The 14,242-nt window shown below is 43.4% G+C and overlaps 1 protein-coding gene across 2 annotated transcripts in view; it reads left to right on the forward strand.

Moving 5' to 3' along the window:
- Positions 1-14,242, forward strand: part of anapc1 (anaphase promoting complex subunit 1) — a 199,421-nt gene that overhangs the window by 59,718 nt on the left and 125,461 nt on the right. For both annotated transcript variants that reach the window (XM_070885752.1, XM_070885753.1), the window contains exons 20-26: positions 1,478-1,569; positions 2,970-3,118; positions 5,881-5,959; positions 7,683-7,719; positions 7,841-7,911; positions 10,127-10,305; positions 13,625-13,851. In XM_070885752.1, the coding sequence (XP_070741853.1) occupies positions 1,478-1,569; positions 2,970-3,118; positions 5,881-5,959; positions 7,683-7,719; positions 7,841-7,911; positions 10,127-10,305; positions 13,625-13,851 (834 nt within the window). The remainder of the gene's footprint in view (positions 1-1,477; positions 1,570-2,969; positions 3,119-5,880; positions 5,960-7,682; positions 7,720-7,840; positions 7,912-10,126; positions 10,306-13,624; positions 13,852-14,242) is intronic.

Here is a 14,242-nt window from a genome sequence, read left to right on the forward strand (position 1 = left end):
TGTCCAAGATTAGTGATCAGCCTTCTGCTTTGAGTTTCAAAGCACTTCAGATAAAAGACTTTGTGAAGTGCAGTCACTACAGTTATACAGACCAGCATGGCAGCCATTTGCGCACCACAAGGTAACCGAAATGGCAAATGAGATGAATGACCAGTTCATTGTTTTGATAAGTTGTGGCGGTCGAAAAGAGTCACGGGATCTTTAACACCGCCTGATCAGGCAGATGAGTCAACGCCTCGGTTTAATGTCTTATCTGAATGTCGGCATCTCCAATTGTGCAGCACTGGGAGTGTCAGACGAGTTTTTGAGCTCAACTCCTGAAGCAGGGGTTAAAGCCACAATGCTATGACTCAAAGGGACGAGTGCTACCAACTGAACCGAGCTGGCCAAACATCTCCAGCAGTTCTTTAGTCCTCTTTCATGTGATCAATACTGGGTTCAAAGCCACAGTGGCGAGACCCTCTATGTCATATGTATAAAGAGAGCTGTGTAATTAGATTTGTCTTTGAATTCGTGCATGCAATTCGAATATGGAATATGCTTATAATATGGATTTTAAACCTCAAAACAAAACTGTATAAACCGAGTAATTTATATTGTAACCGATTAATAATAGTCATCTCAAGTAAAATAAGTTATCAGGTGCTTCAGCACACATTACACTCAATCTTTTCTGCAAATGAGCATTTTATCTCCATCATTGTGTGACTAAAGGTGCAGGTCTCAACATTGGCCTGGATAAGCTCAGCATTGGCTTAAAATAGCAAGGTGTTTAACTAGCACTGTGAAATAGCAAGGTGTTTAACTACCATGGTAAAGGATGGGGATTTCATAGACTGATGACTTAAAAATAATAATACTGTATTAAGCTACTCGGACTTTAGAAGTTAAAACTTTATCAACTGTGAAAATTTAAGGCCGTGGCTACTGAGTTTAAAATCCTATCTGATAAAGTAACATTTTGAACTGTTGCACAGAAGTAACCGTGCCCTCTTTATAGAAACATAGAAAATAGGTGCAGGAGTAGGCCATTCGGCCCTTTGAGCCTGCACCATCATTCAATATGATCATGGCTGATCATGCAACTTCAGTACCCCATTCCTGCTTTCTCTCCATACCCTTTGATCCCTTTAGCCGTAAGGGCCACATCTAACTCCCTTTTGAATATATCTAATGAACTGGCCTCAACAACTTTCTGTGGTAGAGAATTCCACAGGTTCACAACTCTGAGTGAAGAAGTTTCTCCTCTTCTCGGTCCTAAATGGCTTACTCCTTATCCTTAGACTGTGACCCCTAGTTCTGGACTTCCCCAACATCGGGAACATTCTTCCTGCATCTAACCTGTCCAATCCCGTTAGAATTTTATTTTCTATGACATCCCCTCTCATTCTGAATTCCATATCTAGTTATTTCAGTCGGCACTCTTACAAAACTAATTGAAAGTGCATTCTGTAATTTGGGTTGTTTCCTCCAACAGAGATTTGAAACTGGACACCTACATGGATTCGTATTGGAGAGACTACCCCTTGTTGGTGAACACTTTAAAACAAACTTGTAAAATTGATCAAGGTAACACTGCTTTTCATATCACCTGAAGTATGGGATTTATTTTGTGTGGCTGAGACTGACGTCTCTGTCCTGGTACTATACTTCATTTATGGTGTATCTATGGCAGGTTTGCCAGGCTGGGACCACTGAGGGCGAGCTGATCTTGCTGTATTGAGACACGGAGGCTACCACATTGAAATGTGTGATGGAAATGTTTAAACAAGACTGCAAAGCGCAGTTACTTTGTGTATGTTATTTTGGTCTATAATTTAGCGGTGCTTTGAACCGGTCCCAGTGTGGTGCTCTACCTCTACAATAGTTTATTTTCAGGGAGAAAAGAACATCTATTTTTGTGGTCTGAAGATGACCAACTTCTGTGGTGATATTGATGAAAGGGTCACTGGTCACATGATGTACTTGGGCACTGATGGCAGCTCAGGGATTAAAAGTGTAAGCAATTCAGGACAGCAGGCGGGTCAGAAAGAAATGGGATTGTGAGGGGAAATTGAACTGTAAAGCAGGGATAATTTGTAAGTAAAATAAATAGGAGAGAAGGGGAAACGAAATGCACACAGTGACGGGGAGGCAGAGAAAATAATTTGAAATGCAGCAAAGGTGGATAGTAAAGTAACTAGTTATGAAATTTGAATTATTTAAAGTAATATTTATTTTGTCTCCTAGTTACCTCGGTAGTTACCTCTTCCCGTCCTCTGTTGGCTATGGTGTATGAAAGCCTGTTGGTGATGATCTGGTGTATTTATAGTATTTTTCATGCCAGTTTTCTCCCCTCCTGAAGATGTTGATTCTTTACCATTGCTAATTTTTTTTGCCATCCAGTACTGTCGGAATGAACTGTCAGAGTGACTGGTAGTTGTATGTGCGCCTTGACACTGTGTGCTCACAGGTTACAGAACCATTGAGGCTCTCCTCAGCCACAACATGTACACACTGCACTTGAACTGAGTGTTGTGTAATAGCAGAAGAGTGACCTCTGCACAGTCACCCTGACTTCGGCAACATTCGATACTGATCAGTAGTAATGTAACCATTTCTATTGATATGGTGGGAGCCAGTGTCCATTTGATGGTGACATTTGATTGCAGGTCTCCGCTGAGCTCACTTTGGTAAGATCAGCTCACGGTCCTGACTAGGGCTTGAATCGGAGACCTTTCTGGTCACTGTGACTTTACTTCTCTTCAAGTCCTTTGGGGAGCTACAGCTATAGAAACCTAATGTAACGATAATTATGCGCTGACCAGGTATTCAATGCGAATCTTAAGAAAGATTAAGGAAAAAATATTTTGTGCTGAGAATTTAAATATACTAGTTCTGCTGTTGCTGCCAGGAGATGAATCCACTGATCTAAGCTGTAGAACTTTACAATGCCATTAAGATTTTAAGATCTTGCTTCTTCAACGCAGCGCAAACGAGACTCATGCAGCAACCGCCTTTCCTCACCGCTGAACCTCCAAGCATCTACCACTGGCTGAGTTCTTGTCTGAACGGCGACGTAATGTCTCCTTTCCCTTACCTTCCCGGCATCTGTGAAAGAACAAAATTAGTAGTGCAGGTAACTCACCTTATTGCCCTAATTTTAGATTGCACAATTTTTTGGGAGGGGGTGGTGTTGGGAGAGGTTGACATTTGTATGACATTCATGCTGATTACATATTTTCATTCACGTGTACAACGTATTCAGCAAGTCTATACCTTGTGGTTCTTTTTTAAAAGTGATACTACATTACCTAAAATGATCAATGCATAGTGATGCTCCTCTGTATACTCTTCCTTCTAATAACATTTACCCCATTGATCTGGAGTCATGATATCAGGTATGGAGCCAGCAGTCTCTGTGCACAATCCGTTGTTTGTCAGCCTTATTTTTCACAGGTTCTGTGGGTCTGAGGCACGTGGTGAGGTTCTGTGGGTCTGTGGGCACGTGGTGAGGTTCTGTGGGTCTGTGGGCATGGGGTGAGGTTCTGTGGGCACAGGGTGTGGTTCTGGGGTACTGGGTGAGATTCTGTGGGTCTGGGGCACGGGGTGAGGTTCTGTGGGCACAGGGTGTGGTTCTGGGGTACTGGGTGAGGTTCTGTAGGTCTGGGGCACGGGGTGAGGTTCTGTGGGTACAGGGTGTGGTTCTGGGATACTGGGTGAGGTTCTGTAGGTCTGGGTCACGGGGTGAGGTTCTGTGGGCACGGGGTGAGGTTACAAGATAGAGAAGTTGTTTCCGAACCGTTATGAGGAGACGCACTCTGCCTGAAATTATTAACCTGTATTTTCTTTTTCCAGATGCTGTCCAATTTGCTGTATAGTTTCAGCATGTTCTGCATTTTAAAAAACAATTTCAGCATTGGCAGTTTTCTTTTCTTTTTTTTTTATCAAGGACCTCTCTTCATATTCACATTTCAGTTTATTTTCCTGTGCTGGCGGTGCCTCTCAGATATACTTTCTGTATCCCTGGTAAAGCTGTTGAAGGCATTAGTTGGTATATCAATGTTTACCAGTCGCCCACTAACGACCAGGTCACTGTATTTCTAAACAAACCACTTTCATTTGGATTCATTCCAACAGTTTCCAACAATAGCCCCATAATAATCAAACACAAACCGTTTTATGCTTGGATGTTAGATCTATAAATTAAAAAGAAATCAATGCGTTCAACCTGTTCAGCAAAACAATTTTTCATAAGTGCATCGTGTTCTGCTTTCGACATGTCATGCTCTTGTACGCTCTTTCTAAACCTCTCCCCCGTGCTGCATCTCCACATTACTCACTTTAAGAAAGATGTTAAGGCCTTGGAGAGGATGTAGAGGAAATTTACCAGGGATGAGGGACTTCAGTTATGTGGAGAGACCAGAGAAGCTGGGTTTGTTCTCCTTGGAGCAGGGAAGGTAAAGGGGGCAATTTAACCGAGGTGATCAAAGTGATGAAGGATTCTGAAAGAGTAAATAGGGAGAAACTGTTTCCACTGGTGGGAGAGCCAGTAACCAGAGGACACAGATTGAAGATCATTGGCAAAAGAACCAGGGGAGGAGATGAGAATTTTTTTTGTTGTACAACCAATTACGATGATCTGGAATGCACTGCCTGAAAAGGTGGTGGAAGCAGATTCAATAATAACTTTCAAAAGGAAATTAGATGTATACTTGAAAAGAAAAAAATGCAGGACTATGGAGATAAAGCAGGGGAGTAGGACTAATTAAATAGCTCAGTTATTGAATAGCTCTTTCAAAGAGCCGATACAGGCATGATGAGCCGAATGGCCTTCTTGATCTGTGTTTTATTCTATGAAAATGTTCCTCAAAACCTACCTCTTTCTTGACTGTGCCTTTGGTCACCTCCCCTAATCTTCCAGTTCCTGCTTGGTGTAGCGATCTTTGTGAAACTTGGCGTGTTTTGCTGAGCTAAAGAAGATGTGCAAGTGTAAGCTGTAGCCGATTCCTTGATACTTTCCTGTGTGGTCATTTTTAATGAGTTCAAACTGCATTTTCTGCATTTGCTAAAAACGAATGCACAGAGATTATATTCCTGAATATATCTGGGATAGTGTACCAATTCTGTCTTGCTTTCATTAACGGGCAGAATTCAAATAGCTACTGCAAAATTTTGTGAATGATTTGTAAAACAAAACACTTTAGATTCCTGCAAACTGCAAACCTAGCATCTGAAAGGAATGCAAAACTCCAATGGCTTGCAGTCTGCTCCAGAGATCACCGTTGAAGGTTTTGCACTGATGATTATCCACATCCCTGGGGTGAAATTATACCTACCCTTCACTCTGAGATTTGACATTCACTACCCTCACTGAAAAACAACAAAGGAGAAATAAAATGTTTGGAACTTTTATTTTGCTATTTTAATATTGGCCACCTCCTCCTCAGTCCATGCTCCAACTTCAGCTTGAGACCAAAAACATGGTCTGTGGAGAACAGGGAGCAGTAGCATTCGGGAGAGTGGGACTGTTAACTGTATGCAGTCAAATCAGCAAGCTGAACTCCACAGAAATTAGCTCCTCAGGCACTCATTCACAAGTGCTTCAAAAGATTGATTTGAAAATAATAGGTTCAGTTTCCGCTTTGGCCTCAATCGGGGAGCACGAAATTCAGGTCAGAAGAGGAAAAGGTCGACGGACAATTTAAATGTGACTGCTTCACACAGAGTATTGGATATATGGAACAGCCTATCTGGGGAGGTAATGGAGGGGGGAATGCTTTTGAAAAATTCAAGAGGTGAACTGGATGGATCTTGGCAGAGGAAATGATTGGAGAGTGCGAGAGGTTGAGAAGTGCGAGGTATTCTATTGCTAAATTGTATATCGTTTTTGTGTTGCAGAGTTTTGCATTGTACATACTTGGTGATGAAAAGGCACTTTCCCATGAGCCATCCATGTATTTATCGAGAATCACAGCAGGTACTTAGTCTTTATTCAAATATAAATTCAGCTTTCTACCATATTTGGGAAGCACATTGGGAAAGTTTCATGGTAAATACAACAACCAAACAATTTTGTTGTGCACCACAATTTTGCGACAAGTTTGTGACAAAGACTGTGGGCTAAATATTTCCTTCAGTGGGTAATGCGGGCTACTGCTGGGAGAAAATCCATCAACTTGTGTCCAATCATGGTCCATTAGTACTGGCAACCAATGGGTTAAATACCCGCACACCAAAGTTGTAGCTAGTGGGAGACGGAGAGAGCATAACACAAACCGGGTTGAATCCTCTGACACACATTAAACCAGCAGCGGAAGAGCTGACCTCCTGAGTACAAGACTCCGGGTACTTAAACTGCACATGGGAGATACCTCCCGAAGAACCAGTAATAAGTGTGCTGGAATTTTGTTTGTCAGAAAATTACTTGTGAGTTTTAACTACAGCCAAAGAATTTGCTTGGCTAAGAATGGATTTGAAATGCACTCACTGCTAAAGGCCACAAGAACAGCAAGGAATGTGACCCAGAAATGGAATTCACAGACGCGCTGTCTTGTAAAGCTGCCATGTCCCTGAAAGTACATTTTATGCTTTAAAATTAATTGCTTTGGTGCAATGTTCTAGATAAGACAATCTTTGGGAGCAACACAAAAAGCATTTTATGGAAAGGTAAATGGTGTGAGATGCAGGTTTGATTGTCTCCCGCAGCCTCCCACTCACCTCCACCCCCAAAGAACCAGTCATATTACTGATTGGAGGCATAAAACAGATACTAAGTATTAGCAAAAGATGTAAGAGCAAAAACCCTCCCCCAGGCTGTTCCTGGAAACTCTCCTGGGCAACCAGTTCGGAATGGCTTAGGTGGAGTCCTGGGAGCACCGAGTCAGTATGTTCTGCAGAATCAAAATGGAGAGAAAAAAAGAAATGATGCATACTTGTATTAAGTGGTGTGGGTGTAACAGGAATCCTGTACCAATGAGTAACTAGAGGTTCGCTGTAAGCAGAAGGGGTTAAAACAGACTTCACTTGTCCTCCACTCACCAAAAGTCATACTTAAAATATAATCTGTTTCGATCCCACGGCACTATTCGAAGCAGAGCAAGGAAGTGTCCGGGCCAATATTCATCTTTCAACCAACGTCACCAAAACAGATTATCTGGTGATTTATCTCATTGGTGTTTGTGGGAGCTTGCTGTGCGCAATTTGACTTTGCGTTTCCCTGCACTCCAACAGTAACAACGCTTGTAAAGCGCTTGGGGATATCCTGAGGTAATGAAAGGCAATATATAATGCAATTTTTGTCTTTCTTTCGTTTCAGTCTTGCCTTTTCTTTTACCCTTTTCCTTCTGTCTTTCTGATTTTCTTTTCTGTCTTTTTAAAAACATTTATATAAAATTGGGTCAATCATGAGTTTACAAACGGTCTCCCTGCTGTGTTTATATTTCATGTTTGATTTCTCTTTAACCGTGTTTTCCGAACAAACCTAAGAGTAAGGATGACCTACACTGGGCGTCCATTTAATAGAAAAACAAGAGAGATTAAAAAAAAAAGGTTGGAGGTGTTGGAAATTGAAATTAAAGAACAGAAATGGTGGAAACGCACACTGTGATGGTGAAGAGCACCATGCTGAGGTTAAAATGATATCCTCTCATGTAATAATTCCGTCACCTTTGAACCGCTGCATCTTCTAAACTATTCAACAGGGCAAAGGAAACAGCAAGTGGAGGAAGACAACAGAAGGTAACGAACGTCGAAACCGTTAACATTGCAATTTTCTCCTGCTCGTTCTGCCGCTGAATGATACAGTGCCACTGCCTACGTTTATATTTCTCTCTCTCCCTCCCCCTCTCTCTCTTTTCAGGCTCAGTTTGAATCCGTGCAACATCACCTCCAGCTTAGCAGCGAAGCTGGTGGTCTCGCTTACAAACCTAGGTAAGCCTCCGAGACTTAAATGTCACCGTATTATTTTGGGCTATCCGGTCAGGTGTGGCCAGTGGTGCATCGAGTCGGAGCACTGCGACACCGTATCGTACAGTGCGTCGACAGTTGCAGTTTCCCCACACGCTGAACTCTGAGAACTGAGCCATGCTATTGTGGGGAAGGGTGTCGTGCGAAGGCCAGTACTTCCTCCTTGTGAGGAGGGGGGAAGCAAAGGAAAGCCTGATATTGTGGGCTGCTCTCTGAATTTGGTCTTGGAGCACCGTTTGCACCTCCCATCCCATCATCCTGCTTGGGGTATGTGTATGGTCATTGGGGACCTTGGGAGGTGGTAGGGAAAAATTGAATCATTCAGTATTACTTGGCCAGCATGTCTGTGCCGTCTCTGGGAGGGCTATCCAATGAGTTCCCAATTAGTGGATGAAGGGGAATCAGTGGATGTGGTGTATTTAGATTTTAAGAACGCATTCGATAAGGTAACACATAAAAGATAAGAGCACACGGGGTTGGGGGTAATATATTGGCATGGATAGAGGATTGGCTAACTAACAGAAAACAAAGAGTCAGGATAAATGGGTCATTTTCCATTTGGCAAACAGTAACTAGTGGGGTGCCACAGGGATCAGTGCTGGGGCCTCAACTATTTATAATCTATATTAATGACTTGGATGAAGGGACCGAGTGTAACGTACCAAATTTGCTGATGATACAAAGATAGGTGGGAAAGCAAGTTGTGGGGATGACGCAAAGAATCTGCAAAGGGATATAGACAAGCTCAGTGAGTGGGCAAAAATTTGGCAGATGGAGTATAATGCAGGAAAATGTGAGGTTATCCACTTTGGTAGGAAAAATAAAAAAGCAAATTATTATTTAAATGGTGAGATTTTCCAAAATGTTGCAGTACAGAGAGATCTGGGGGTCCTTGTACATGAAACAAAAAAAGTTAGCATGCAGATACAGCAAGTAATTAGGGAGGCAAATGGAATGTTGGCCTTTATTGAAATGGGGATGGAGTATAAAAGTAGGGATGTCCTGCTGCAACTGTACAGGATATTGGTGAGACCACACCTGGAGTACTGCATACAGTTTTGGTCTCCTTATTTAAGGAGGGATATACTTGCATTAGAGGCAGTTCAAAGAAGGTTCACGAGGTTGAATCCTGAGATGAAGGAGTTGTCATATGAAGAAAGGTTGAGCAGGTTGGACCTATACTCATTGGAGTTTAGAAGAATGAGAGATGATCTTCTTGAAACATATAAGATTCTGAGGGGGCTTGACAGGATAGATGCAGAGAGGATGTTTCCCCTCGTGGGGGAATCTAGAACTAGGGGGCATCGTCTCAGAATAAGGGGTCGCCCATTTACGACGGAAACGAGGAGGAATTTCTTCTCTGAGGGTCGTGAATCTTTGGAATTCTCTGCCCCAGAGAGCTGTGGAGGCTGGATCATTGAATATATTTAAGGTGGAGATAGACAGATTTTTGAAAGATAAGAGAGTCAAGGGTTATGGGGAAAGGGAGGGGAAGTGGAGTTGAGGCCAAGATCAGATCAGCCATGATCTTGTTTGAAAGGCGGACATGTTGTCAAAAAAAAGTGCAGTACAAATAGTTACACTGTTTACATTTATGGTTTGCTACTTTACGAGTCCCCTTTTCATTTGTGCCATCCTTGCCGTCTCTTCTGAAAACGTTGGCTCCTTGTTCAGGGCAATTCAGTTGGTGCCGGGCACCATCTCGGACCTTATTCAAGTGGCTGTTATCGACACGTGGACTTAGATGAAGGGTGTCTGGTGGCTGTAGGGTGCACCATGGTGGGGCCTGCTCCTGTGGTTGCTTAGTAACCACATGCTAGCTGAGGCTATTTATAGTGCATCTACTAGCATCCCAGCTCAGATCAGCCATTTCAGTGCAGATGGAGATCAAACTTGGGGTGTTGCTAATCTGTATGGTGCAATTAGGCAATGAAGAAGCTTGCTGGGCCATTAGGTGTGTCCCCTGAGCTCTCTGCCTTCACCATGCTGAGTTTGGGAGGTGCTGAATCACATACTTCCCCAAAGGGAAAAAAACTGCAGTGTTGTTGGGCTGCAAAGGGAAGTACCAGTCCTAGTAAGCGACCTTGTGAGTACATGTACCAGTTGTTTGTATATTCGTGACCTCTGTAAAGGAGGGATGTCCACCCTAAATGTCACCTGTGTTGTATTACTTTTCTAGGATTCACCTTGAAGGACTTGGAATCTGTTCCCTTTGGGGTTGCGCTCCCTATACGGGATGCTATTTATCACTGCCGTGAGCAGCCTTCCTCCGATTGGTCTGAAGCAGCCTGTTCGCTTATTGGACGACAGGACCTTTCCAAACAGGCACACGAAGGAAACCTACACAAGACAAAGTCTGTAGGTTCATACGAGGTTTTCTGGCAATCTGAGCTGTGGGAACGGAAGGTTTTGTAGTTGAGGCAGGACGGCAGCTCTGAATGCTCAACCATGCATTCAGTTTTGATGAAAAATGGATGCCATTCCTCCATAACTTGGATGTTGAATTTGCACGGAAATGTGTACGTCAGAACGAGTGGCATTTCTTGTGAAATAGCTACAAGTAAGAGGCATCCAAAGCTGAATTTACCATACAATCTGGTATGTGAAGCATAACTTTAAAGAGGAATGGTAGTGTAGTGGTTATGTTACTGGACTAGTAATCCAGAGGCCTGGACTAATGATTCGGAGATATGAGTTCAAATCCCACTCATGGCAGCTGGGGAATTTAAATTCAGTAATTAAATAAATCTGGAATAAAAAGCTAGTGTTATTACCGGATTGTCGTAAAAACCCATCTGGTTCACTAATGTCCTTTTAGTGAAGGAAATTTGCCTTCCTTACCTGGTCTGGCCTATATGTAACTCCAGACCCACAGCAATGTGGTTGTCTCTTAATAGCCCTCTGAAATGGGCTATCAAACCACTCGGTTAAGGGCAATTAGGGATGGGCAATAAATGATGGCCTTTCCAGTGACGCCCACATCCCACAGGAATAAGAAAAAAAATTCACACACGTGACCCTCTCATCTGAGATGTGAGCCTTATATTGAAAATCCTGTGGGAATTTTTTTAAGAGCGTATACCTTTTGCACTTGAACAAGTGTCAGCTTTCCTGACTCATTGGTAGCACTCTTGCCTCTGAATGGGAAGGTTGAGGTTTGAGCCTCACGTTCCATGTCCCTTGGGTACAGGGGAACGGATGACAGTTTGAATTTTACATTGTGCGGTGTGATCTACTTCAGCTACAGTCATGGTTCTGGGACCTTCAAAGGCAGCCAGGTGCCAAGGGAGGATCCAAAGCAGTAGCTTCAGTATCGAGAAACGTATGAAATATATTGAGATTATGTCCATATAAATCGAAATAAAAATAGAAAATGCTGGAAATACTCAGCAGGTCAGGCAGCATCTGTGAAGAGAGAAACGGAGATAACATTTCAGGTCCTTTAATCATAACTGCTTGGGCTAGAATTTCGGTTCTCGGCGAAAATTGTATTTTTTCGCCAAAGTTACCGTTATCGCAACACTATCGCTTGAGGCCGTAAATTCAGAGGTTTAATTTGCGCAGCGCTAAAAATCGGCGTTGCACGAGGATTCGCGGCGCAAACCGCGATCTTTGCCATCTTTAGTCTGAGGCCGATACCGCTGCGAGTTGGGCCTAGGGAGGGCGGAAAAACACCGAAAAATAAATTGGAAAAAAGAAAAAAAAAATTCACAAAACATTGACAAGACACTTATCTAGCAAATCGCTGCAAAAGAATTAAAACATTAAAAACTCTAGCTTACCTTTTTTGCAGGTCTTCCTACTTATTGCTGATCCAAGGGCTGCAATGCAGCTTTTTCCTTGGTGTTTTTATTCGTCCTAAATACAGGTGCGCTGTGAGCCAAATTTTTGGGTGAAAGCGATTATTTCGAGTCTTGCTCCTCTCTCCAGCAGCATTTTTAAACCGCTGCCGCAAAACTTCGCCAAATTTTCCGCTGATCGGGTTTTCGCCAAAAAAGCTGAAATAGCACCAAAAACTCGGTCACAAAATCGTCGAATTTCTAGCCCATGGATGAGTTTAGAGGTGGAACCGGTTTTAAGCAAGAACAGAGCCAGGGAGAATGGAGCAGCTAAAGAAGAAAGGACAAGGTCGGTGATAGGGTGGAAGGCAGGACAGATTAAATGACACAAAAGCAAAATCCTGTGGATGCTGGTATCTGAAATAAAAACAGAGAACGCTGGAACTCTCAGCGGGTCAGACAGCGCCTGTGGAGAGAAAAACAGAGTTAACGCTTCGAGTTCTAACGAAGGGTCGTCGACCCGAAATGTTAACTCTGTTATTCTCTGCACAGATGCTGCCTGACCCGCTGAGATTTCCAGAGATTAAATGACAAAAGGAGGTGATAATGAGACAAATCTCGAAATAAAAACAGATAATGCTGGAAGTACTCCAGGAGAATCTGCGGAGAGAGAAGCAGAGTTTACGGTTCAGGCTGGTGATCTTTCATCAGAACAGAAATAAATGTTGGGTCCAGAGGAGGTGTAAATGGTTGCAGTAGAAAGCAGAGCGGGAGGAAAGCATGGAAAATCAGTATCAATCTAGCCTTGTTGCTGGAGAGACAATGATTGCATGAAATTGAAACTGGTGAATGTTGAAGGTTACGGACAGCTTTGTATGGAACAGTTGATTTCTTCAACATGATAAAATGTGGAATAACTAATCCACTCCACCGATGTGGCCTCAGATTACCGATATAGATGAAGGTATTGTTTCATCAAAAACAACTATTGTGCTGCTGAGCGTGTGTCCATTCATGCTGGGCTACTCAACTCCTGGCCAAGGTTGAAGGGCTCCTACTCCGAGCTCTGCATCTTTCCTGCTGTTTGTATATTCCCCTCTTTTCTCTGCCACTTTTCTCACTCTCCTTCCCCTGAAGGAGTTGATTCCTGGCCAGGGTGCAGTTCTACGAGCCCTGCTCACTCAACACGACCTTGCCCAAGTGGTCAGTATTTCCCCGTTTCCCCTGGCTGGAAAGCCTAGAACAAGGGATCACTAAGTGTCAGGATACGGGGTAGGAAATGTAGGACCAAGATGAGGAGAATTTTATTTTTACTCAGAGGGTGGTGAACCTGTGGAATTCTCTACCTAAAGAAGTCTGTGGAGGCCAAGTCACTGAATATATTTAAGAAGGAGATGGATCAATTTCTAGACACAAAAGGCATCAAGGGGTATGGGGGAAAAGCGGGGAAATGGTGTTGAGATAGAGGGTCAGCCATGGTCATATTGAATGGCGGTGCAGACTCAAAGGGCCGAATGGCCTACTACTGCTCCTATTTTCTATGTTTCCGTGTATATGTGAGTCTTGACTGAATGACAGCTGGCTACTGGGGTGGGGAGGAAAGGCTACGCAGGAAAGCCCTGTACTGTCCTTCCCTCATGTCCACATATACACACTTCCAGCAGGGATCACTGCAAACTCATCAGGAGCAGGAGTCTTGGGTATTTATCCCCTTCTCTAATCCAGGACATTGCATGCAATTTTAACACTGCCTCCCCCACCACCCCCCCCCCCCCACTCCAGATCAGCTAACTCAGCACAGACGCAAAATTCACCACCTTAATCCATGATGGGACTGCAAGCTATTCTTCTTTGACGTGCCCAGAAACTGCTGTCTGCTAATCTGCTCTCATTTGTAGGCAATTGGACACTTGTTGCTATCTGACGGAGCGTCTGGAAATGAAGCTGAGGAGGAGGAAGATGGAATGAATGACATGAATCAGGATTTGATGTCCTTAATCTGGAATGAAGATCTGCGTGTTCAGGAGGTGCGACGTCTCCTTCAGAGCACGCACCCTGTACGTGTTAATGTTGTACAGATGCCAGAAGTGAGTGACCACGAGTATATTGAGGAGAAAGAAAACAGGTAAAAAAACCGAAACACACAAACACGTTTAGTTTGCATAAAGCTCGTCAGAGTTGCAATTGTCACAGTTTTATAAACTTGTGGATGGTGCCGCGAGAGCACATTGAAGCCTCGATGTGGCGTGTGATGGGAGTAGTGGAACATGGGTCTATGTCCGCAATCCACCAGGCAGATCTCGGCACCGCGGTCTCTGAGGGTTGGCAAGTAGAGGACAGGAACTTCACCCATTGGTGGATGAAGGGAAGGAAACAATCTAGAGGGAGAATGATTCTCTGCTCTCTCTCTCAGAGAGAGAGATAGAATGGTTCTGTGTTGCCTTTGACCATCCCCTTGTGGCTGAATTTCTGAGCAGGTTTTTAGAGTCTGTGGTCTGCCTGCTTCCTCAGCTAGT

The sequence above is a fragment of the Pristiophorus japonicus genome, chromosome 7, assembly GCF_044704955.1.
Source record: "Pristiophorus japonicus isolate sPriJap1 chromosome 7, sPriJap1.hap1, whole genome shotgun sequence".
Classification (NCBI taxonomy): domain Eukaryota; kingdom Metazoa; phylum Chordata; class Chondrichthyes; family Pristiophoridae; genus Pristiophorus; species Pristiophorus japonicus.